Source organism: Barbus barbus (assembly GCF_936440315.1).
Source record: "Barbus barbus genome assembly, chromosome: 16".
NCBI classification, from domain to species: domain Eukaryota; kingdom Metazoa; phylum Chordata; class Actinopteri; order Cypriniformes; family Cyprinidae; genus Barbus; species Barbus barbus.
Window position 1 is genome coordinate 20,691,193 of NC_136744.1, and position 24,762 is coordinate 20,715,954.

At 37.2% G+C, this 24,762-nt stretch overlaps 3 protein-coding genes across 4 annotated transcripts; 2 read left to right on the forward strand and 1 right to left on the reverse strand.

Annotated features, from left to right (window-relative positions):
- The first annotated feature begins 754 nt into the window (after positions 1–754).
- LOC306882421 (arginase, non-hepatic 1-like) lies at positions 755–7,175 on the forward strand. The gene is made up of 8 exons (XM_079437023.1): positions 755–1,247; positions 1,330–1,402; positions 4,255–4,429; positions 4,855–5,014; positions 5,189–5,283; positions 5,586–5,690; positions 5,985–6,121; positions 6,205–7,175. Exons 1-8 carry the CDS (start codon positions 1,137–1,139, stop codon positions 6,390–6,392), a joined length of 1,044 nt encoding a protein of 347 aa, XP_079293149.1. The 5' UTR covers positions 755–1,136; the 3' UTR covers positions 6,393–7,175.
- Positions 7,176–10,889: 3,714 nt separating this feature from the next.
- Positions 10,890–19,469, reverse strand: LOC306881990 (vesicle transport through interaction with t-SNAREs homolog 1B-like). 2 transcript variants are annotated; one of them, XM_079436401.1, is made up of 6 exons: positions 19,193–19,469; positions 18,774–18,832; positions 14,821–15,012; positions 12,210–12,383; positions 11,997–12,058; positions 10,890–11,909 (listed from the first exon to the last, which is right to left on the reverse strand). In XM_079436401.1, exons 1-6 carry the CDS (start codon positions 19,287–19,289, stop codon positions 11,816–11,818), a joined length of 678 nt encoding a protein of 225 aa, XP_079292527.1. In that variant the 5' UTR covers positions 19,290–19,469; the 3' UTR covers positions 10,890–11,815. The 2 variants fall into 2 exon arrangements, with proteins under 2 accessions (XP_079292527.1, XP_079292528.1); XM_079436402.1 differs by having other exon boundaries at positions 11,099–11,909; positions 14,821–15,022.
- Positions 19,470–20,334: 865 nt separating this feature from the next.
- Positions 20,335–24,744, forward strand: LOC306882372 (retinol dehydrogenase 12-like). The gene is made up of 7 exons (XM_079436947.1): positions 20,335–20,447; positions 21,396–21,514; positions 21,634–21,789; positions 21,890–21,994; positions 23,076–23,285; positions 23,376–23,565; positions 24,330–24,744. The coding sequence occupies exons 1-7, from the start codon at positions 20,368–20,370 to the stop codon at positions 24,430–24,432; spliced, it is 963 nt and encodes a 320-aa protein (XP_079293073.1). The 5' UTR covers positions 20,335–20,367; the 3' UTR covers positions 24,433–24,744.
- Positions 24,745–24,762: the final 18 nt, after the last annotated feature.

Genomic DNA, 24,762 nt, shown 5'->3' on the forward strand with positions numbered 1-24,762 from the left:
TTTGTGCTTTGGGAAAAATAATAAAAACACTCCGCCCAACGAGAAAATATCCCGGAAATGCTTTGATATACAGCACACAACGTCACATTAATGCTACAGCACCACCATACGTCCAGCTGACTTTTTCTTTTTGCAGAAATAGTAAACTATTTTAAAGCGCAATAATATCGCCAAAATAAAGCATTACCAAGGCAGTCTGACATAAACACAAATTCAACATGACATGCAAAATATGGCCATGTAACGCTACAATGATTATGACAGCAGCGAAACCATGTTAAAAAAAATCTTTAAAAAAATCTACCACCAGATGGAGCCAATATTTACTCTCTCTCCATATGTGTACTCTATTACAGATGGGTGATTAGCTAAACTAAACTGATCAGTCATTAAATCTCAAATAATTATCTATAAATATGTAGTTATGTTTAGAAGCCAACCTCTGAAATTAGGCCAAAGTCATACTGGTATTCCAGACATTTCTATAGAACATAAATATTCAGTCATGGACACTGGATCTGTTTTGACCCACTGTATCTGTAAAATGGGAATTTGTTGACGAGACATTAGACAAGCCAAAAAAAACATGCAGTCGGCAGTGCAGAGATGGAAATTTCCAACACCACAAAAAAAGCATCTCTCACGCCACTCATTCGCCCAAAGCCACGCTCGTCGAAACAAACCCACGCAGACGGAGCTTCTGATTGGCTGGAAGGCTGAGCTTCTGATTGGCTGGAAGGCGGAGCTTCTGATTGGCTGGAAGGGAGGTGTGTCATCGGGTGTGACGCAGGGTTGCCCGCTCTATGAATAGAAAAACGTGGTTCGCGTCTCACTGAGCGGACGAAGCTTCTTTCTTTTTTACAGTCTATGGTCTAAAACAATTGGATGCTGGAGGATTGTTAGATTTTGGTTGGCGGTTTTGAGATTTCACCCAAAACGTGTGGCTTTGAGCTCTACCTTCCGCTGTTCACCAACTCATGAATATGAATTAAGTGGCAGACTTAAAGAAAAACGTCGTGGCAGTTCTTTGAGATTCAACAGCCAGTCTTGAGCCAGAAGAGGAAAAGCCACATCGGGCGACAGACTATTCGTTTCAGTTTTTGTATTTGATTTCAGAGTCAGCATTTCAAGTCAGCATGGCCTTGAGAGGACCACTGTCTAGGTTATTGAGATCCTCGTTGAGTTCCTGCCAGCAGAGCCGATCGCAATCTGTTGCTATTTTGGGAGCTCCGTTTTCCAAAGGACAGGTAAGAAATATAGATTTATTTAATTAGAACTCACTGATGTATAACATAGTGATGTGACGATATTTTAACGATTTTCACTCAGAAAAGGAGAGGGGTGGAGCATGGACCCAAAGCCATCCGGGATGCGGGTTTGGTGGAAAGACTTTCAAATCTGGGTAAATACATCATCAGTGTTACTATGTATTTCTCAATCTAGATAGATATGGATCGGAACTCAAAGGGATAATTCATCCAAATATTAAATTCTGTCATCATAAGTTAAGTTACCCTCCAAAGGATGGGGACTGACCACTTAATCACGTTATTGCATCGTTTTTTCGATGCATTGAAAGTTACATATATTAAACTTTAACTGAGCGTAACAATGTTCGTTTTTAGGGTGAACTATGTCTTTAAATAAATTTGGTGGCGGATCAGAAAAAGATTAACTGTTACGTCATTCAACGCTCCCAACACAATCTGTTTTATGTAGCAATAATAATTAGGCTGTATTATTTTATGACTGGAATACTGTAAGTGAAAGAGTATCGGTCAGTGAAGAAGTTTTTGGATGTTGTCTGGCCGCAGTGAGAGAGAAAGGGAGGGGTAGGTTTTCTGTATGTGGGCCTACGTGAGTCACTGCAGTCCCGCCACACATTCATTCAGCTGCACATAACAATAGGCTTTCCTCATTCACAATAGACTTTAGTGGGGAACTTGAAAGCACAAAACACATCTATTCAAATTCAGGAACGATTTATTGGCCCATTCGCTCAGAAAGCGCCTTTGTATTTCACTGCGCTGCTTTAACATAGTCTTTTTCTGAGTAAAAACGCGGCTTTCAGATGTTAATAATGTGTCTGTGGAGCTTAAGTTTTAAGTCATTTTGCGTTCTGTGAATGACCCTTAACAAAAGGGATTTATTACAGAGGTACAGCAATGAGAAGAGAAAGAGAGGGGCAGATATGTAATGTTAGCCCTGGGACGACTGGCTTAAAATGACTGGAGAACATCCGTGGTTTTTAATTACAAGTTTCCATACTTAATTATTCCTTATGAACTAAATAAACAATGAACGTGTTATGCGTTATTTTATTCTCCCTGGAAATAATGAGGTTGAAGGGAAAACTTCCTCCGTCTACACGACAGCAGTACCACTAGAATTTCACGAATTTTGACATTTTCGATATACTTAAGCAAAAACTAATACTATTTTTTAAATGTTTAAGGCAAGCACTTAAGAGTAGTTAAACAAAATACAAGAAGCAGAACACAAAACAGTGCTTATTTCTTTGTTATAAACATTCATGCATTAAAGGTATGCGAAATATTCTATTCCATAAACGACTACTGTAGTTTTTCCTTAATAATATTGTTATTATTATATATAACCTACCGTGTTTGTATTGATACTCGAAAAAGATGAGCATTTTGACTTAATTTTGAAGTGTATATGTCCGAGCTAAAGACTCGTAATTTAAAAAAAAAAAAAAATTATAAAAAAGCACGCGAGCATGCACCACGTTACCGTCACTGCGCGCGCATTCACCAGTACTGGTAACGTTACTGTAGAGAGAGTGATCTCGTTACATCTCTTTAATTTTAGTATCGACTTGCTACCAGGGTATTACTTTTAACATGCCTAACAGCTACTGCTATTACAAATAGTAATTATTAAATAATTTAATAACAGAAAAGGCGGCGTAATTCGTCTTTAAAGCCAAATGCTTCAGAGTCATGACATTGCAGAGCTCCTGGTAGGAATGCGCGCGTCACTTCGCCTGTCTCGCCTGCAGGCAGTCAGCTGTTAATCACATAAACACCCTGCCCAGCGCAGGCTTGCTTTACGTAACTTCATGTTCCCCATGTAATACGATAGTTCCTGCTATCTTAAGCCTGAAATTTTTTCCGTCGGCGGTTATGAACAAATGACATAGCCTCGAAGAGAGAGACCCCGTTTCACCTTAGCTGTTATATTTATTTATTGTCTCATAAGCTCTTCTACAGACTTATTTCTCTTTGACATTTTATTGGGATTGTTTTTGGGACACTTTAGGACGTTGGATTGCTTGAGGAAAAAACCTTGATATCAGTATATATATATATATATATATATATATATATATAAAAAATATACATACATACATACATACACACACACACACAACCTAATGATGCAATGATTTAATTTAACATCACTTTAGCAGGCACTTGGCATCACATGTTTGGAGTTGTGAAAATAACCATAGCACCTTATATGGCAAGCATTCTTGACTAAACTATGTCAGATCTTACCTTATCCAATGCATCAGATATAGATGTCTTGCTATCTTTACCTACTGTTGGTTGTAAATGTCTTGCATATGGCAAGGTGTTATATTAATTACACAAAAAAAGAGCTGTAATTTAATATCCTCGCTCTCAAAATCCCCCCAAAAATCGGTTAAGCAAAACTGCACATGAACCCGAGTCTTCAAATGCAGTTAAGTCAATACAAACTTAACCCTTACCTCTGTCCTAATTTATGATGACCATCCCTCATGCTTCTAGCATGGTCAACTCCTTAATTCCCTCTTGTATTCAATCAAAAAACATCTAGTATTTTAAAAACACTTATTTAAACTTTAACTGGGCCACGGTATTCACGTCTATTCCTGTTAAGAGGCCACTTGATGGTATACTAGTCCATCATTGGTCATTTAAAATCTGATGAGTAATTCAACACTGTCACGAAGTCACTGTGGCTGGTCTGGTTCTGTCATCCTGGGCCCCATCAGCTGTTTAGACCTTCATCAGTGTCCACCTACCTTCCTACCTACATTTCTATATGATACTACATGGTCAGATTCATGCTGAGATTCAGTGACAGAACTTTGACCTGTCAATCAAACAGTCTTATAAAGAAGCATGATCTTGGTCAGAGTAGGCTGAAAGTATGGAAGCTTTAACACCAATGTTTATTGTAATGGTCACGTGAAGAAAACCTTGACTTGTCATTAGATTATTTATATGTCCCGTCTTGTTGTAGATTACGCTGTGCATGATTTTGGAGACCTGACCTTCAAGCATCTGGAAAAAGATGAGCACTTCATGCACGTGCCATACCCACGCACAGTTGGACGTGCCAATCAGCTGCTGTCGGGAGCTGTGAGTGGTGCGGTGGGGGCGGGACACACCTGCATCATGCTGGGTGGAGACCATAGGTACACCATTTTTTTTTTTTTCTTTATTTAAAGTATTAAAGTTTTTTTTTTTTATGTAAAATCTTGGGCTAAAAATACACTTATCTACAAAGCCATTTATCTCGGTATATAGTTATGAGTGCTTATAATTAGTTACTTATTCCACTAGTCTTTCCATTTATGTCTTTTTGGCACAAGTGCAAATGAATGTTGTAGCGCTCTGGCTAAACTGAGACCAGCTTTATCACTTTGTTTCTGAAAGGTCAAGGTTTGCCTTTTAGACTCAAGAAGGTGTTTGTATTTCCTGCTAGCTTAATCCCAAAATTTTCCAATCAAAACTGGTCTGACAAATGAAAAAATTAAATGTAATCTAAAACTGTTGAATTTGTTCGATTAAAGGCCAAAATCATCAAACATGAACATTTGTAATGCTTTCTTGCCTGCAGCTTGGCGATTGGTTCAGTAGAAGGTCACGCTCAGCAGTGCCCTGACCTGTGTCTGATATGGGTGGACGCTCACGCAGATATCAACACCCCTCTGACGTCACCTTCTGGAAACCTCCACGGCCAATCTGTAGCATTCTTACTCAAGGACCTTCAGAACAAGGTGATTAGCATTCGTGCACAAAATTACGTCAACAGTTAAATGTTGATATCATAGAATCTGTGACATGATTCCTTTCTCAAAGGAGGTAACAGTTGTACATGAATTTTCCACTTGCGTAGTTAGAAAACCATTTAGAACGTCTAAATCTGTTATCTTCTGCTTTCTTACCTGCAGATGCCAGAAGTTCCTGGATTTTCCTGGATGAAGCCTTTCCTGTCTGCCAGAGATCTGGTCTACATCGGCCTCAGAGATGTGGATCCAGGCGAGCAGTAAGCACACTGTTCTATCATACAGGATTTGACACTTGTTGCCTGTTCCCTAATGCCTATGCTACTAAATCACCAATTGTGACAATCTATAGGCTATTTATACAAGTGACATTACCTGTAACCACCAAGAGGGCACAAAATCAAATGTTTATAATGGTCAACATGAGACTGTGACTAAATCGGACACAATTCAGTGGTGAATCCACTATAGTGGATGAACTGTGTGTGTGCTGCATTTGTAAAGAGAAAACGGTATAACTACTTTTATTTTACTAACCAATATGATTTTATTGCTCTCTTAGTATAATCCTGAAGACCCTGGGAATCCAATATTTCTCCATGCGGGATATTGACAGAATGGGCATTCAGAGGGTAATGGAGGTCACTTTGGATCACCTCTTGGCAAGGTATAGTGATATTGCGAAAAACATACACGCTTATTTAACTAGTAGTGGTGCTTCTGTAAACAACCAGCAGCAAATTGCATTTTGCTGTTTATTCTCCATGTAGTCCTCCTGTGTGCTATTGAACTCTGTAAATGGGGGCAGAGTAGTTTTCTGGAGAGCTCACAAGTGGCCTTATTTAACCTGACTTGCATGTTTAATGTCACCTTTAAATACAATGTAGCACTTAATCTGTGTACACTACATCACAATCAAACAACTTATGTAACTTGTCATTGTTATTTGTTTTTATATCAGGAAACAAAGGCCAATCCATCTCAGCTTTGACATTGATGCATTTGACCCGTCCCTGGCACCCGCTACTGGAACTCCTGTTAATGGAGGACTGACCTATAGAGAGGGCATCTACGTAACAGAGGAGATCCATAACACAGGTACAGATGTACCATTCACATAACGCATGACTTTGAAATCAAATAAATCCTTTGATGCTAATGTTTTGTTTCATACTACACAGGTTTACTCTCTGTGATGGATGTGGTTGAAGTGAACCCCACACTAGGAGCGACATCTGAAGCTGTGGAGGTCACAACTAGCCTAGCCGTTGATGTCATTGCATCTGCTCTCGGTCAGACACGTGAAGGTGCACACATCGCCTTCCCGAAGATTCCAGAACCAAAAGAGGACACCGAGCTGCGGCTTTAAAGCACAAGATATTCATCGAGGACTTTGACAAACCAACCACTTTGCATTCCAAAGTCTAAAAGAACGACACTGAAGGGTTTGCAGAGACTGAGCACCAGACTAAAGATTTAATTTGAAGGTTACTGTTGTCTTGGTCAAAAAATTGTCACCTCACTGGTGAAGTGCTGCTATAAGCACATGAGTGAGATTTATTTTATTATACCTACTACCACTAATTTTGCTTTGGCTAAAAAAAGAGCTGGGATCTGGATTCTGTGTTTGAGGACTAATCTAGCAGAAACATTAATATTTTAAATTTTTGTCAGCTGGTATGGGATTAGTGGGTAACCCTGATCATGCTCTGGGACTCTGGGACACAAAAAGTGATCTAAAAGCAAATGTGCGTAACATATTTTTGCAAGCTGAGGTGACTGATTGATTTTCCTTTAATTTGAAACATGTTTGCACTTTTGGACCAGAACTGGTTTTTATCGTATTTCTATGTGTGTATGTTTGTTTTTGTATAGTAGGACTGCTTCTAATGGCTAATTTAATCCTACAGTTTTGGTTAGGTTGAAACGGTGATCTTTTTTAAATAGAGAATTTGAAGTAAGTTATTTTAGTCATTTTCATAACTATTTAAACATACCTTTGAAAAATCATGTATGAATGCATTTTGTACACCCTTTCAGATCTGAATTTACCACCAGTACCAGTATCCTCTTAGGGAAGGGTAGTTTGATTTTGTCATGTTTTTCTGTTTCAGTAAAAATGTTTTGCAATAAACAAATGTACTGGAGACAGACTGTGACTCACCTTTGATTCATTAGATTGAATGATGACCACATCAAAGAAACTATTATATATATAATAATTAGTAGCAGTCAGTATGTGGTGTCCACCAGCTGCTTTATGTACAGTGGAGATCAAAATTAGAGAACAATTTATGAAGACTTAGAAATAATGTAATCTTCATGGTTCAAAATTTGAAATAATTTTAATTGTGGTTATACCATGCTAGTAGAACAGTGTTTTACAAAATAACCAAGGCATTTAAATAAAAACCCTACACCACTGAGAACAGTAACCATTAGCATGAAGAACGATTACAACTAAAATTTCTGAAGGTTACAGCAGTCAAAAATTAGGAAGTGTAGAGACCCTTGCGTTGAATGACTTCAGCACATCTGTGGCCGCAGGACATCGCTAGTTTCTCACACTGTGCTGATGTGTGATCTTGGTCCACTCACTTTCAGTTGGGTTTAGATCAGGGCTACCCGTTTCATTATTTCAATGTTTTCAGCTTCAAATAACTGCTTTACCCATTTTGCTGTGTGACGGCACGGGGCAATGTCCTGCATGAAAATTGCAGGCTGATTGGGTCATGAACAAAGGGAAGGAACCGCATGTTGCCACAGGGGGTTCTGATAAACATTTGTATTCTCTCTGCCCAAATTCTGCTGCAGAAGACATCCCCCTCCTCCACCTTTAACTGACTTCTTTGCACACTTTGGGTTCAGTCTTTCTTTCCCCAGTTTGACACCGAACATAATGTTTCCAATCAGACCCAGATAAATTAAACTTGCTTTCATCACTGAAGTGAACTTTAGACCAGTTCTCCTCGGTCCACACAGTATGCTCCTCAGCAATGGTTAGTCTAGCCTTTTGATTCTTTCTGCTGAAGAAAGGTTTGCAGAGTGGGCTTTCAGTCCAAATTCTCGAGACACTGTATGGCAAGACAGATCCTTACCCTGTTCAGCGCTGAACTGGTGAGCAATTCCATCTTCAGTGTTGAACCGATTCTCTGCATTATCCTGTCCTCTCGTGCATTTGTCTTTTGCGGATGACCTGCCTTAAATGAGTTAGTGACATTGTAAAAATGCAATATTCGAGAAATCACAGATTTGGAATAACCAATTTTTCTTGCTATGTGGCTGCTATTGGCCTTCATCTGGACAACCTGTGGCAGACGGGGTTAAGCCACCTTAGAATGGCTCACCATTTTGCAAAGTCAGTAAAAACTGGAAAGTTAGGCTGCCAGTTAAATAGGGGTTGTCAGAGTTTAAAAGGACTCTTATCTCTTAATAGGCCCCTAGGGATTCTGGGCCCCTTGTCTAAGTCACTGCTTCAGTCCTCATTTGAAATCGGATTCCTGCCCCCCCAATTCCCTAGGCCTGTAACTATGTTCAGTGTTGGGGAGTAATAGTTACATGTAACGGAATTACGTAATTTAATTACAAAATAAAAGTAATTGTAATTAGTTACAGTTACTAAGAAAAAATGTGCAATTAAATTACAGTTACTTATGAAAATGTTAAGGATTACAAAGGGGATTTTTTCCACTAACACTCCCACATACAGATTTGATTGCTTTCTTTCATAAATTGCAGTGACTGCTCTAAAATATGAAACACCAATGTTTCATAAGTTTATAACATGCTTATCCGATAACTCATATTTCCTATATGGCTTTATGGATCTGCTTTATTTTTTTAAGATTAGCGTTTTTTTCTAAGGCATTGTTAGATTCCAGTGTTTCCCCGTCATAGCTATGAAAAGATTTGATTTCAAAACACAGTATCATAGCTATTAATCTATTTCTTGTTATGATTTTAAATCTGTATTTAACCTCAGAATGAGTTTAAAGTAAGTCTGATATTGTGGTGGCTGTGCTTCAAAGGGGACATTGAATGCCCATTTTCAACAAGTTGGTATGATTCTTTAGGGTATTCTTGAAATGGTCTCAGTGGTCGTGTAAAACAACACCCTTTTTACCTTGTCAAAAACAGCTCTGTTCACAGGGAATCATTTCCATGCATAACTCTTTACATGCTAATGAGCTCTTCTCACCCCTCCCCTCTCTTTTGTGGAAGAGCAAAGGTGATTCGCAAATAGTCATAAAAAATAAAAAGTGTGACACTTACTTCTTCTGGAGGTGCAGCTGGATCATGAACAGTGGGTACTGATCCATCCTTGAGTTTGAACTTTTTAACAAAACCTGCCTTGAATGGTCCCTCATTCAGAAAACAGTCTGGAGTAAAATGATTTGCGCAGCCAGACATTAACAAATTTAGTGAAACTGAAGTGACTTGTGGCCAAGTGTGGTGACCCATACTCGGAATTTGTGTTCTGCATTTAACCCATCCAAGTGCACACACAGCAGTGAACACACACCCGGAGCAGTGGGCAGCCATATTGCTGCGGCACCCGGGGAGCAGTTGGGGGTTTGGTGCCTTGCTCAAGGGTCTCAACTCAGTCGTGGTATTGAAGGTGGAAGAGAGCACTGGTTATTCACTCAAAAATCAAAATGGCTTGATAATTGAGACTGTTTAGGTTTTTGGGGGAATAAAAAATTTGTCTTTTTTTTTTTCATTGTAGGGTGGTTGTGTCCACACACTGCTAAGACACATTTATATGCAAATGAAGATATTTTGCATCCGATGTCTCCTTTAAAATTAATATATTATAATCTTAATTCAAGTGATGGATTTTGAAAGTCTGTCAGTAATCAGTGTTGAGGTCTACTGTAATGTTAACCCTGTCTGGTTTACATGCTTGAAAGTGATTAACAGTTGAAAACATTAGAAATTCAGAAAAGTAATCACATGTAATCAGTTACAGTACTTTATTAAAGTAATTGAAAAGTTACACAGGTTGTTACATTTTAAGTAGGGCAACTTGTAATCTGTAACCTATTACATTTCCATAGTAACCTTCCCAAAACTTATATGTTCCACCATTAATCCCTACATACATATCTCAGTTTAGAATGAGAAGTTATGTTTGGTTATTTTTCGGTGGACGCTAAAAAATATCAAACACTAAAACTGTAAGTTTGATCAGCAGTTTTTAATCAGTTAGGCTAAGTAATCATCCATTAATATTTAATAAAAAGTATTTACATTAAAATACAAAGTACTTGGAAGATATGCAGACCTTATAATCGTACTTAAATTTTCACATTTAATTAATCATTTAATTTTGTAATTTTAACAAAACGAACATTTAGATTAGGGATTAATCTTAATTTAATACTCACTTCATTGGAAGGCTATTCAGACACCTATAAAACAATGTGGAAACTTTTTAGGTTTCGACACACCTAGGTGTACTAATTTGATTAGTAAACTAATTTATTACTAAAGTTTAATTGCTCAAATCATTCAACTTAAGTATTAGTAACAGCAACGTTCACTTGTAATTTATTAGTAAGTGACACTAATAAATAATACAAATAAATTAATAACTCAGACAACAACTGATGCTACTCCCCACATATAATCCCATCACGACAGCATAACGTCAGGAGAATGTGATGGGGATTATAAACAATGTATAGCAGGTGAATAACCTGCTCACACCTCAGATCAATCACAAACACACAACTGTGTTTAACTGCTCTCCACTGACACTTCTGCTGTTTTGCCCTAACATGACTAGAAATGCCATCAGTCAGCTGGCAAAAAGTCAGTATGTCAAGGTGACCTGATAGCCCTGGACACTGGTATTTCCACTATAGCAGGTGTTGGTGTCACTTTATTCTCAATCATGTTTACAGTAATCTCTGCCCCCGTATCTGACAGGCTAAACACACCCCTTTCTCTTCCAACCAGGGCTTGTGAAGCAAGTGACGTGCATGTTTATAGCTGTCACTCTCTCGACCTGGAGTACACTCAGCAATGTTTTGACTGATTGGAGGAAAAGCTAAAAGGAAAACACACCCATTTGCTAGAACGAAACCCAAGATCTGCTACCTTTAATGCCACGTTAACACTTGTCACAAAAAAGTCTATTACACAATGTAATTCTGTCAAGATCATTTCGTTGAAAGGGACAGTTCACTCAGAAATGAAAAATCTGTCATGATTTACTCATGCCTCCCAGCCTGTGAGAAAAGAAGATATTTTGAAGAATTAATTTTTGTCCATACAATGAAAGTCAGCAGGGTCCAGTGCTGTTTTGGACCCCATTGACTTTTCCCTTGGAACGGCATTAGTGTAAGTAAATGACGACAGAACTATAATTTTTGAGTGATCCATCACTTTAAAATGATTGAGGTGTGTAAAAATGCAGACAGGTTGCATATATATTATTTGTCACTCCTTTTGCTGGATTTGTCTGTTTACACTGTCCATCCATACATCTACTAGATATGGCACCTTGTTCAAGACTGCTAAGGAGGGAGTAACCCCATCATGCCATCTTTGTACAGGTCCTTTTCCTCCAGCAGTCTGAATGTGACATGGTCACCATCTTCTTTTCACCCTGAGAGCAGTACTTACGCTAATACAGTTTAGCACTTAAAATAACCACCCATACACGTCCATGTGACACTCAGTGTCACAAAAGCATCCAGCATACCGTCATTGAGCCAGACACCCGTGATCATCAGAAATAAGAAGAGGGAACGGTGAAGTCTTATACAGTCTTGTGTGTCTCATTGCTTAATTGCGAAAGAACTTCAAGTAAACCACTCCTGCCAAGATGGCCAGCTCCATGATGATAATGACTGATAGTAGCAGTTTGTTTGTCACCAGTCTGTAATGACAGGAAGGAGGGATGTTTGACACAGTATATTCTCAGAAAGAGATTTGGAAACAATTCTAGTGATGTAAAATGTCTCACCGTCTGGACATTGCGCGCAGGATTTTCCTGCTGCGGCTCAGGTTCTCGCCAGTGTGAACCAACTGATGATGGTGTAAGAGCAGAGACATTGGGAGGGTAAGAGCAGAGGAAGAGAAGAAGTGAATTTATTGTAGACATTTTGCTTGTGCAGTTTATTATCTATTTGTTCAACAATGATAACAATGGGCGCTGGTCTAGATATCTCTCTCTTACTCTGTCTCTGGTGCGGTCCAGTTGTTCTCTCTGTTCTCCAAGCTCCTCGATGATGTCTGTGCCAATCTGGTCTGTCTCTACCGCAATCCGTTGACTTCGCTCAATACTCTTTGACGCATTATTTAGAGACTCTGTCCCCTGGATAAGCAAAGCACGCTGAGACTGCAGATGAGTCTGCAAAAACAAACAAAAATTCAAAAATTAATCACTGTTTAACTAAGACCTGCAGCATACTCAGTTATAAAACCAGTGTAAACCATATTCACTCATAATTTCTGACATGAAATATAGATATTACTTTAACAGAGCACAATTTTCATTTTTGTGTTTCAATTTTTTTATTGAATGGAAAGTGAAATTCATAACAGTCAAAAAGTGTAGTTGGCACTCAGGCAAGGGAGTGAAAATATATTATGAAGCGTTGGCATTTATCATGGAAAGAACCAGAGCTGCACTACCAGACACGTCTTATCTTTATATACACATAGATAAAAGGATAAAGATAATTATAGATACATTGATAATAATAATAAAAAAAAATATATATAGAAATTTTAAATTATAATAAACTTATATAGTGTAATTAAGAACATCATCTAACACGCCATAACAAAATAATCCAATAGTTATATAATGCATCCTTGTTCTTGGTTCATTTACTTTATTCACAATGCATCATGGGTATGAGTCTTTGTACTGTTGTTTGATTTTCAAATACTTTTTTGGCTTGGATTCAAATTATGTAATGCTGTCATTTATCTCAGTGCTGATTGGTGTGGTTCAAAACTTATCTTGTCTAGAATGTCTTACTGAAGAAAGACACTTCAAAATCAAGTGCTCAAACACACACACACACACACACACACACACACACACAAATACTCATGAATGTCCACTCAAAAGGAAGTATATTCTCTTCTTTTCAGGTCTTTCTGATGATCTTCACTTCCTCAGTTTCAAAGAGTTTAGAAACAGGACTCTTGGGACATAATGCATGACCTTGCTCAAGGCAACCTTGTGCGTATGCAACAGAGAGAAAAAAAAAAAAAAATTCTACATGCATCTTTGTTTGTTGAGCAGTGTTTTGTGTGTTTATGGCAAACCGGGTGGATCTGTTTTAGATCCTAGATAACCAGTTTTATTTTTTAGAATTACATAATACTGAAACTTTTGATCAATACACACAACTGTGAAATATTATCCCTGTAATCATTATAAGCATAAGTTGTAATCTTTGAAATACGTTTGCTGTGTCTACTTAACTCAATACATGAAACAATACACTACCAGACAAAAGTTTTTGAACAGTGAGATTTTTTATGTTTTTTAAAGAATTCTCCTCTGCTCTCCAAGCCTGCATTTATTTGATCCAAAATATAGCAAAAGCAGTAATATTGTGAAATATTTTTACTATTTACAATAACTGCTTTCTATTTGATTATATTTTAAAATGTAATTTATTCCTGTGATCAAAGCTAAATTTTCAGCATCATTTCTCCAGTCTTCAGTGTCACATGATCCTTCAGAAATCATTCTAATATGCTGATTTTTGCTATTCAAGAAACATTTTTTATTATTGTTATCAATATTTAAAACTGTTGAGTACATTTTTTTCAGGATTCTTTGATGAATAGAAAGATCCAAAACAACAGCATTTATCTGAAATAAAAAGCTTTTTTTGGGGGGGGAGGCTTCTTTAAAAGACAAAAATCTTACTGTTCAAAAACTTTTGACTGGTGGTGTATATATTGTGAAAAGCACTATATAAACAAGCTTAAATTGAATTTATTAATAAATAGATTGACAGTTATTTTGAATGCATATTTATGACTCACCTCAATCAAACAATACAAAAAAAATCTACACTCAATGTCTGATATCAGTTCACATCAGATTACAACCCCTCAAAATGTAGCACCGTTATTAAACAGAGATTGGCACGTTAGCAGCCTGAATCACTCACAACCTGCTTCATAACAGCAATACCTGTAGCCTGAGGTGAGCAGGCTGTTACTGTGAATCACGCAACTTGTGGAATGCAAGCAACTTTAAAGGTGTGTCATTAAAAAACACACAGGGAACATAGAGATCAACACATCAACGTACTTCCTGTAGGAATACCCTTTTGTGGTGGTGTAAAAGGGGGGTTGGTTTGTAGCCATTTCTAGCTGGATGAGAACTAGAAAGATGTAGAACATTTCTAGAAATCATCATTGTGCAATTGAGCAAGTCGTGACCAAGAAAGCGTAAATTTAGCTTGAAATCAAACACAACAGCCGCAAAAAGACAAATGTTTTCTGTGTAAATCAAATCAAAGATGATCAAATTAGTCTTTTCTCAGTTCCTCATTATATAAATGTGTTCTCTGCTGTCTTTAAAGGGTCAGTACAACCAAAACAGAAATCTGTCATCATTTGCTTGGCCTCAATGTTGGACCCTTCTTCCACCATGAAACATTTTGTGTTCCAGAGAAAACAATGTCATCTCCTAACCATAACCTTTTCAAATGTACCCGAGTGTGTGTAATTCATGACAGAATTTTCATTATTGACTAGATAGATAGACAGACAGACTACTCCTTTTAGTGAAGGTCTGGTTAAACGCAACTCACACTCTGGTCATTCTGAGCGGCATAAATCCCTTGTCTGCCATCTCCAATGTGACTAGAAAACCCTGGTGTTGTTGAGAGGCGTATTTCTCTCTGCAGTTTGGCCAGGTCTCGCCGGTACAGTCGAATGTTTGTTGACATGGGGGTTCTGAAGGATGATGGAGCCCCAAACAGATCCTGTTCCATGCCCTGAAGCTGGGAGAGACTTCACATATTCACTGATAAACTCAGAAGAGGCAGACAGACGGTTCTCATGTATCGTTCAGAAGTCTGGGGTCAAAAAGGTTTTTTATGTTTTTTAGAAGTCTTTTATGTTCACCCAAGTCAGCATTTATTTGATAAAAATATACAAAAATAAATAAATTCTTTATAACATTATAAATGTCTTTACTGTCCATTCTTAATCAATTTAAAGCATTATTGCTGTATAAAAGCATTCAATTCTTTGAAAAAAATCTCACTGACCCCAGATTTTTTAACAGAATAGTGCAAGATAGAATAAAATGAATGAGCAAATGTCCTGTGTAATTGTTTTGCAGTTGCATATACTTAAATTTCACATTTTTATAACAGTAATGTCATATACAATATAACAGCAGTACAATGCAACAATAGTAACTTGTACAGCCAATGTGATTGATTCAAAATACTTAACACTGACTGGATTTTATGTCCTAACAAGGCAGACCGTCAAAGGTTGTCTGAAGCACTACTGCCACCTGGTGTCTAAAAGTCGATAGTACAATAGTCTATAATTCAAATGAAACACAAACTGAATGCAAATCATTCCAAACCTTCACCTTCTCTGCTCTGCTCTGGTTAAATGAGCTATCAACCTGAACCCAATCTGCTGAGACCATCACAATTTTGTTTCCTCATCTATATTTCTAATAAACTTGGCATGGTAAACTACTATGAATACAGTTGGCTTTGTGATCAATTGCTTGTTATTTTTCCTCATTTGATTGTCGCATTGGATAAAAGCATCTGAAAATGTAATGTAAATGTCATCAAGGTGGTCACAGAACTGTGTCAATGCCAAAATATTTTAATGACAGAATATCATGAAAGTTTCCCATCGTTAACTATTGCTTAAAGCTAATGACAGCTGGCAAATCAAATGTCATTTAATATTTATACACACGTGGTCAGAATTGTTGGTACCCTTGGTAAATATTTTTTTGGTGAAAGCATTTTCTTTTCTTGATTTTGTTCTTGAAACCCTCCCAAACAACATGTGGTGATGTAGGTGCTGTTTGATCATTTTCTGACCCCTAGACACAATCTTTTTCTGCAATTCTCCAGCTGTGGTCCTTGGAGAGTCTTTAACCACTCTCCTTTTCACCGTACATTAGGACGATATAGACACATGTCCTCTTCCAGGCAGTTTCATAACATTTTCTGTTGATTGGAAATTCTTAATTATTGCCCTGATGGTGGATATGGGAATTTTCACTACTCTAGCTCTTTTCTTAAAGCTACTTCACTAATTTGTGAAGCTCAATTTTCTTTTGCTGCACATCAGAAATGTATTCTTTGGTTTTTCTCATTGTGATGGATGATTCTGTGAAACAGGAAGGCATGGCTGGATAATTTCATGTTCATAATCACCCTGGAGTGCTCAGAATTGTGAATATGAATGGGAATATACTTCAAAGATACTTTACTCATAAGAATTTCTATGGGTACCAGTAACTGTGGAAAAAACATTTATTTCATAATGATATTACACCCCATTTTAAATTCTTATTCTCCAATGAAATCTTAGATTTTTTTAAATAAAATATCAAAAGGATTAACAATGCACATATTTTTAGTGTTCTTTATCACCTTAATTATATGTTGTCTGCACTATGTTTGTACTTTCTGTACTGGTAGCTCATAACACCAAGACAAATTCCTTGTGTGTGCAAACACACTTGGCAATAAAGCTCTTTCTGATTCTGATTTTCACAGCCTTCTTTGATCATATTTACCAAGGGTGCCAACAATTCTGACCACGTGTGTGTGTGTGTGTGTATATATATATATATATATATATATATATATATATATATATACACATACACTCACCTAAAGGATTATTAGGAACACCATACTAATACTGTGTTTGACCCCCTTTCGCCTTCAGAACTGCCTTAATTCTACGTGGCATTCATTCAACAAGGTGCTGAAAGCATTCTTTAGAAATGTTGGCCCATATTGATAGGATAGCATCTTGCAGTTGATGGAGATTTGTGGGATGCACATCCAGGGCACGAAGCTTCCATTCCACCACATCCCAAAGATGCTCTATTGGGTTGAGATCTGGTGACTGTGGGGGCCATTTTAGTACAGTGAACTCATTGTCATGTTCAAGAAACCAATTTGAAATGATTCAAGCTTTGTGACATGGTGCATTATCCTGGTGGAAGTAGCCATCGGAGGATGGGTACATGGTCAGAAACAATGCTCAGGTAGGCCGTGGCATTTAAACGATGCCCAATTGGCACTAAGGGGCCTAAAGTGTGCCAAGAAAACATCCCCCACACCATTACACCACCACCACCAGCCTGTACAGTGGTAACAAGGCATGATGGATCCATGTTCTCATTCTGTTTACGCCAAATTCTGACTCTACCATCTGAATGTCTCAACAGAAATCGAGACTCATCAGACCAGGCAACATTTTTCCAGTCTTCAACCGTCCAATTTTGGTGAGCTTGTGCAAATTGTAGCCTCTTTTTCCTATTTGTAGTGGAGATGAGTGGTACCCGGTGGGGTCTTCTGCTGTTGTAGCCCATCCGCCTCAAGGTTGTGCGTGTTGTGGCTTCACAAATGCTTTGCTGCATACCTCGGTTGTAACGAGTGGTTATTTCAGTCCAAGTTGCTCTTCTATCAGCTTGAATCAGTCGGCCCATTCTCCTCTGACCTCTAGCATCAACAAGGCATTTTCGCCCACAGGACTGCCGCATACTGGATGTTTTTCCCTTTTCACACCATTCTTTGTAAACCCCAGAAATGGTTGTGCGTGAAAATCCCAGTAACTGAGCAGATTGTGAAATACTCAGACCGGCCCGTCTGGCACCAACAACCATGCCACGCTCAATATTGCTTAAATCACCTTTCTTTCCCATTCTGACATTCAGTTTGGAGTTCAGGAGATTGTCTTGACCAGGACCACACCCCTAAATGTATTGAAGTAACTGCCATGTGATTGGTTGATTAGATAATTGCATTAATGAGAAATTGAACAGGTGTTCCTAATAATCCTTTAGGTGAGTGTGTATATATATATATATATATATATATATATATATATATATATATATATATATATATATAGAGAGAGAGAGAGAGAGAGAGAGAGAGAGAGAGAGAGAGAGAGAGAGAGAGAGAGAGAGAGAGATATAGATAGATAGATAGATAGATAGATAGATAGATAGATAGATAGATAGATAGATAGATAGATAGATAGATAGATAGATAGATAGATAGATAATGTATTATGTCTGACCTCAGTGTGTTTCCCTACTGTCTACCACAGTGACCCTCAGCCTGTGTGTTTATATGCTAAACACTGTGGTATGAAATGTTCACACAAGTTCTTATTTGTTAAAATGTTTATTGAAGTTTATATTGTTATAATGTTTTAATTCTGTTATTTTTATATTTTCATTGTTATTATATTTCAAGCTTTGGCAATATTGTATTTTTTACAGTCATGCCAATAAAGCAATATTGAATTGAATTGAATTGAATTGAGAGAGAGAGAGAGAGAGAGAGAGAGAGAGATTGCACTGCCAAATAACAATTCCTAGCCAATTATTTATATAGGATTTCAGAAGTTTACAAATTACTATAGAAATTTTCACTTGACTTTTCTAAGCCTGATAATCATAATTTTAAGAATGTGTCCAAACTTTCAACCTATGCTTTCAACTAGTAGTGTCAATCCAGACCGACAACTAACTTACCATTTCTTCAGCCTCTGAAACACGCTCATCAAAGTCCCTGACAATCCTCTTCCTTTCCTCTGGACAAAAAAAACTAAATTTATTAATCTCATTAATGTGTTGACATTTACTATATATCACTAATACCATAATAACACAATGCAGATTACACTGAGACTGACATTGGCTCATAATGTTGAATCTGTAGCCTTTTAAGGCGGCATAATAATATTGAGTTAAAAGAAATTGAGTAAAAAGTTTGAAAATAAAAAAAAACTTAGGCTTAAAAAAAATACCAAAACCGTGTTTCTGTCCTACACTCTGATATGCACTCAACTGTCTGAATACTCTCTGTGCGTCCACAAAGCGAACAATATACACATCTGAAACGTCAAATCCTGCTGTCATGGTTGAGTTATAGATATAAAGAGTTAATTTACCTCCCTGGCACCTCTGCGCTCGGTCAGGCATCAACTTCACTTCATCATATAGCGATCTGTACATCTCATGCAGCTTTTCAAACTCCTCAGAAGACATATTGGAGCGATTATATCGAAGCCTAAAGCAAAGAAACGATAGTTCTCGAAGTCAATGTGAAGATAATAAAAGAAAAGCAATTTGGCGTTTGTTGTCGTCTGTAAATAGTGAGAATAATCGGCTTTTCAAGCAGATCCTCGGAACAGTAGCAGACGCTTCCTTGTCGGACCTCGTGATTATAGTTGGCTTTGTTTTTGCCTGAAAACAAAAAGAGGGAAAAAGACCCAAGACGTTATTTAAAAAAATATATAAACACCTACTATGCAGTTATATTATAATATTTATGTGTATTATTTATACTTTATGATACCTCATATTGCTAAATTTAACAAACGTGTGGACTGTTCAAGAGGGCAAGGATATGGACAGCTTGCGTCATAAATACATTATGGGATCTGTAGTTTACATTTTCCAACAAACCCAAATAAGCAGGTTTTGGAAATATGATCGGCCAATCTACTCTTCATCTGAGTGACATCACATATCTGTAATTAACTTGCATAAACGAAATGTTATATGCATGTGTCAATTTTAATTTATTTATTTTCTTAAATATGTGGGTAGATAGTATTTATAGAGTTGTAACTTTTAGTTTTAGTTACTTTTTCTTATTTGTAAGTCGCTTTGGACAAAAGCGTCTACTAAATGACAAAAGTAAGTAAAGTAAGTAAACGACTTATTAAGATTATATTATGGCTTTACTCAAATAAATAAATAATAGACGTTAATATTAGTTTTTAGTTCCTGGAAAAAAAATTATAAAATTCATTTGCAACACACTTTAGTGCCGTTTTTTTTAAATCACACACATACAGACGAGACGTAAAAAAAATATATATATAATAATATTACAAAAATGTAGTAGTAAATGTAAATGTAGTAAATATAACTAAAATAATAATTTTAAAATAAAATAAATGTTTAACAAGAATGACATCCATGACATGAAGATCCATACTATGTTGTTGTCCAGAAACTACAATCCCATCATTCCCTGGGATCACAGCTGTGGATGCGAGTGGGAGGCTGAACACATTTCACACCGACAGAGACAGACAGGAGTAAAGCAGGCAGTTTCATGATGCTTATGCTCGTGGTTATTGCTGCTAGTTTAGGGGTGGTCGCGCTGATTTTAAGGTTGTTTTCTCCTCAAATCAGGTAAGCAATTCTGTCTTTTTTGTCGAGAAAGATTTATGCTATTCAGCCTCATTCGTTTAAAAAAGACTGCATGCATGCATTCAGTCAGACAAGATTCATACATTCACAAGAGCATAATGTGCAGAAGGGATGAAAAATTATGACGTGAGGGACTAAGACAGAAATCCCAGTCTATGGATGTAAAGAAAGCCACTGAAGCGGACAGCCCAGAGCAGTATGAATTACATTCAAATCCGGTTAAATAGTCACAACTGTTAATCGAACCGAACACGACCTTTAAATAACAGGTAACACATTCTACATTTAACACGAGTTTATTTATCGAGTGTAAATTCTCTCGCCACTGTCTTGATGAAGGTTGTCCCGCCTCCACTTGACATGAGCTGCTCTAGAAACCGACCAATAGAATGGCAGCCTGGGCGGAGTCGTCCCGCCCCTCTGCGTTACGGCGCTGCGTCATTGGCTCCAGTGGTTTGGGGGAAGCTTTCTGCGTGGGAAGGATCCCTTGACAGCTAGAAGTGTTGGCTGAATACTTGTTTAGGACTGCCTGTTCTGAAAAAAAATAAAATTACTATATAATAATCAAACTGAATACAAAAAATACTTTTTTTTCTATGATTATACTACGATTATATTACACACATAGTACAGTTATACAGTTATTTATAGTACAGTTCTCAATATACATAGAATTACCTACATTTCACTGCTGGTTATACCCTGTATAATTGTGTATGTGACAAATAAAAATCTTGAAAGAGAGAAAACTAGAGAACATGGAATGACAGAATGGATTCCTGGATGAGCTGTTGATTAGGTCTTCCTTCAGATATTTGAACCCTGACCGCCTCAACTGACCAATCAGACAGCCATGAATAAATGAATTCTTTTCACCTGTTTTCAGCCTTACTGTGATGCTCTTTATAATATATTTCAATGCTTGTGTAGAAAATATGCAGCAGGAGGAGCGTGTCGATGCACAGCACGGTTAGATGGAAAAGTTGCCTTGATCACAGGAGCAAACTCAGGAATCGGGAAGGAAACTGCTTTAGATTTGGCCTCACGGGGTCTGTCTGACTCTTCAAAGTCTTTAATAAATACCTTACATCTTTAGAAATGCCTAATGAAACTATTTTAATAATTAAATTTGAATACACAATAACACTTCAGTTCTGTTTGCTGACAGGTGCACGTGTGATTCTGGCGTGTCGTGATGTGGAGAAGGGCGAAGAGGCTGCAACAGAGATCCGTATACGAGTGGGTGGAGCTAAAGTGGAGGTGAGGGAGCTGGACCTGTCCGACACCTGCTCCATCCGAGCCTTCGCTCAGAGATTCCTGCGAGGTATTGCCTTATGGTATCCAATGCAATGCAAGCAACAACCAAGATACAAAAGTCTTAGATATTTGAGTTTACACCTAATGACTTTTGTGTCTTCATTCAGAGGTTGATCACCTGCACATACTCATCAATAATGCCGGTATCATGATGTGTCCTTATATGAAGACAGTCGATGGCTTTGAAATGCATATTGGGGTCAATCATTTGGGTAAGTGTGACTAATACTTATATTTATATTAATACATGTCAGCAGACTGAATTTTGTCACAAGCAGGTAGTGCTTTTCTTACTGTCAAAAACAAGAAAGCAAAGGCCGCACACCTGTCAGGAATGATTTCAGGACACATTATGGTAAAATCTGTCAGTTAATTGGCACATTTTATGCATGGTATTAAGAAAATCAGGAGATATGGCAAATAAAAGGGTTTACGTATCTTCTGTAAATTATCTATGTACTCACGTCTTCACTTAAATTAGATGTTATGCAGTGTTGTTACTGTTCAAACTAAAATGGTTATGAAATTGTTTTTGTTTACTGAAATAAAGATTAAATTACACTTGAGTACACTTGGAGATTACTTGCGTTTTATGCATGGTATTAATAATATATCAGGAGAAAAAATAAGTTTAGAAGTTAACAAATTCCTGTGTTGTTTATGTTAACTAAAACAATTAAAAATTGAAATGTTTTGTTATATGAAATAGAGCTGAAATAAAATAAAATATTAGATGAAAAACCTGCCTTGGCAACTAACTGAAACAAAACAAGTTTAAGATGAATTACTGAAACCAAAGCTAAAATAAAATTAAAGCTTATTAGAAATGAAATTATATATAAAAAAGAAAAAGTGCTGCCAAACGATTAATCGCAATTAATCGCATCCAGAATAAGTTTGTTTACATAGTGTATGTACTGTGTATATTTATTATAAATATATAAATACACACACATGCATATTTAAGAAAAATATGCTGTTTATATATTAAATATATTTATACAGTATATGATATAAATGATGTGAATATAAATATATACATGTAAATATTTTCAAAATAAATGCTGTATTATGTGCGCATTTATATATACATAATAAATATACACAATACACACATATATTATGTAAACATGTAAACAACTTATTTTGGATGCGATTAATCGTTTGACAGCACTAAAATAAAACTAAAAATGTACAAAACGTTTAGTTCAAAATATGAATAAATATTAATTTAGCCCATAAATATACAAAAATAAGTTTTGACAATTCATTTCTGCACCTCTTTTCATTCAGGCCACTTCCTGCTCACATATGTCCTCATTGGTCTGCTAAAGCGTAGTGCTCCTTCACGAATCGTGGTCGTTTCTTCACTGGCACATAACTTCGGCTGGATTCGATTCCATGACCTGCAAAGTCAGGGCAGCTACAATAGTGGCCTTGCTTACTGCCAGAGCAAGCTGGCTAACGTGCTTTTCACACGCGAGCTAGCGCGCAGGCTCCAAGGTGAGTACTGCTGCACATCAAACAAGAATCTACAAAGAAAAGTGGAATCCCGCCTTGTAGAAGATGTCAATTTGACTTGTATTTCATCAGGGTCAAACGTGACTGTGAACTCTGTGCACCCGGGAACGGTGAGGTCAGAGCTGGTGCGTCATTCTACTGCAATGTCGCTGCTGTTTGCTGTCTTCTCAATGTTCCTGAAGACCCCGAAGGAAGGAGCTCAGACGTCTGTCTACTGCTCCATCGCTGAGGAGCTCCAGTCAATCTCAGGCAAACATTTCAGGTACAGCACACTTTAGAATAGGTTACAGTTTAAAGAGATAGTTCACCTAAAAATGAAAATTGTCATTAATTACTCACCCGCCTTTCATTCCAACCCCCTAAAACCTTTGTTCATCTTCGGAATCCAAATGAAGATTTTTTGATGAAATCCAAGAGCTTTCTGGCCCTTCATAGACAGCAACGCAACTGAAATGTTCCCAGGTCCAGAAACGTAGCAAGGACATCGGTGAAATAGTCCATGTGACATCAGGGGTTCAACCGTAATTTTATGAACCTACAAGAATATTTTTTTGTGCGCAAAATAACTCCAAAAATAACTACTTTATTCAACAATTCTTCTCTGCCTTATCCTGTCTGTTGCGGCTATAGAAGACTATAGAATACCCAAAATGTGTCACCAAAGACTATAGAATGCCTTGAAGGGAATTTGGTTGAACACGCATGTGCTGGTCTTGTTTACATACATGTGTCGTGATACTCTGCTTTGGTTGCCAATGACATCTACTGTCTGGACAAAATTTAATTAAAAACACTGAGACATTTCTCAAAGTATCTTTTTTAGTGTTGCACAGTGTCATTCAAGTTTGGAACAACATGAGGATGAGAAAATTACGACAGAATTTTAATTTTGGGGTGAACATGTGAATACATTCCCTATATTCCAAGTCTTCTTTTTATGTTAAGACCGATTAAAATTAAAAATCATCCATAGTTTCTCAGGTAATGGCATGTTATTAAACCTCTCTCTCTGTCTCTCCCACACAGTGATTGTGCCCCTGCTTTTGTGGCCCCTCAGGGACGGAATGAGGAGACGGCACGGAAACTGTGGGATGTAAGCTGTGAATTACTAGGGATTGAGTGGGACTGAAACATTCATTTGACCTGCTTTTTTCTTCTGTTTTTTTCAAATCCATGCTAGCACAACCCACCTAGTTCTTTCTGCTAGTTTTCTGCTATCATGCCCTTGTGACATACAAGTATGAGTTTCTTTGACTCGAGAACAAATCTGTGAAGAATTTTAAATTCACTGTTTTATTCTGTTTGTATTTTAAATGCTGCTTTAACGCCCATCTCAATATTAATCACATGAATCTGCATATTTGAAGTCTTTTATACAGATGTGCTTTTAACTACTGTGGTACATTCATGACCAGAGATGAATATTTAAATATATACAGTAAAAAAAATAACTTTTGTA

Bases quoted from the DNA above. Each gene is read 5' to 3' on its own strand.
- LOC306882372 (XM_079436947.1), top strand. From the start codon at position 20,368: ATGATGCTTATGCTCGTGGTTATTGCTGCTAGTTTAGGGGTGGTCGCG. The intron at 21,515-21,633 runs GTCTGTCTGACT...GTTTGCTGACAG, and splicing joins TTTAGATTTGGCCTCACGGG to GTGCACGTGTGATTCTGGCG. The intron at 23,286-23,375 runs GTGAGTACTGCT...GTATTTCATCAG, and splicing joins GCTAGCGCGCAGGCTCCAAG to GGTCAAACGTGACTGTGAAC.
- LOC306882421 (XM_079437023.1), top strand. From the start codon at position 1,137: ATGGCCTTGAGAGGACCACTGTCTAGGTTATTGAGATCCTCGTTGAGT. The intron at 4,430-4,854 runs GTACACCATTTT...TCTTGCCTGCAG, and splicing joins ATGCTGGGTGGAGACCATAG to CTTGGCGATTGGTTCAGTAG. The intron at 5,691-5,984 runs GTATAGTGATAT...TTTTTATATCAG, and splicing joins TTGGATCACCTCTTGGCAAG to GAAACAAAGGCCAATCCATC.
- LOC306881990 (XM_079436401.1), bottom strand. From the start codon at position 19,289: ATGTCTTCTGAGGAGTTTGAAAAGCTGCATGAGATGTACAGATCGCTA. The intron at 12,384-14,820 runs GTGAGTTGCGTT...TTGTTTTTGCAG, and splicing joins CCGCTCAGAATGACCAGAGT to ACTCATCTGCAGTCTCAGCG. The intron at 12,059-12,209 runs GTAAGAGAGAGA...CACCATCATCAG, and splicing joins TGGACCGCACCAGAGACAGA to TTGGTTCACACTGGCGAGAA.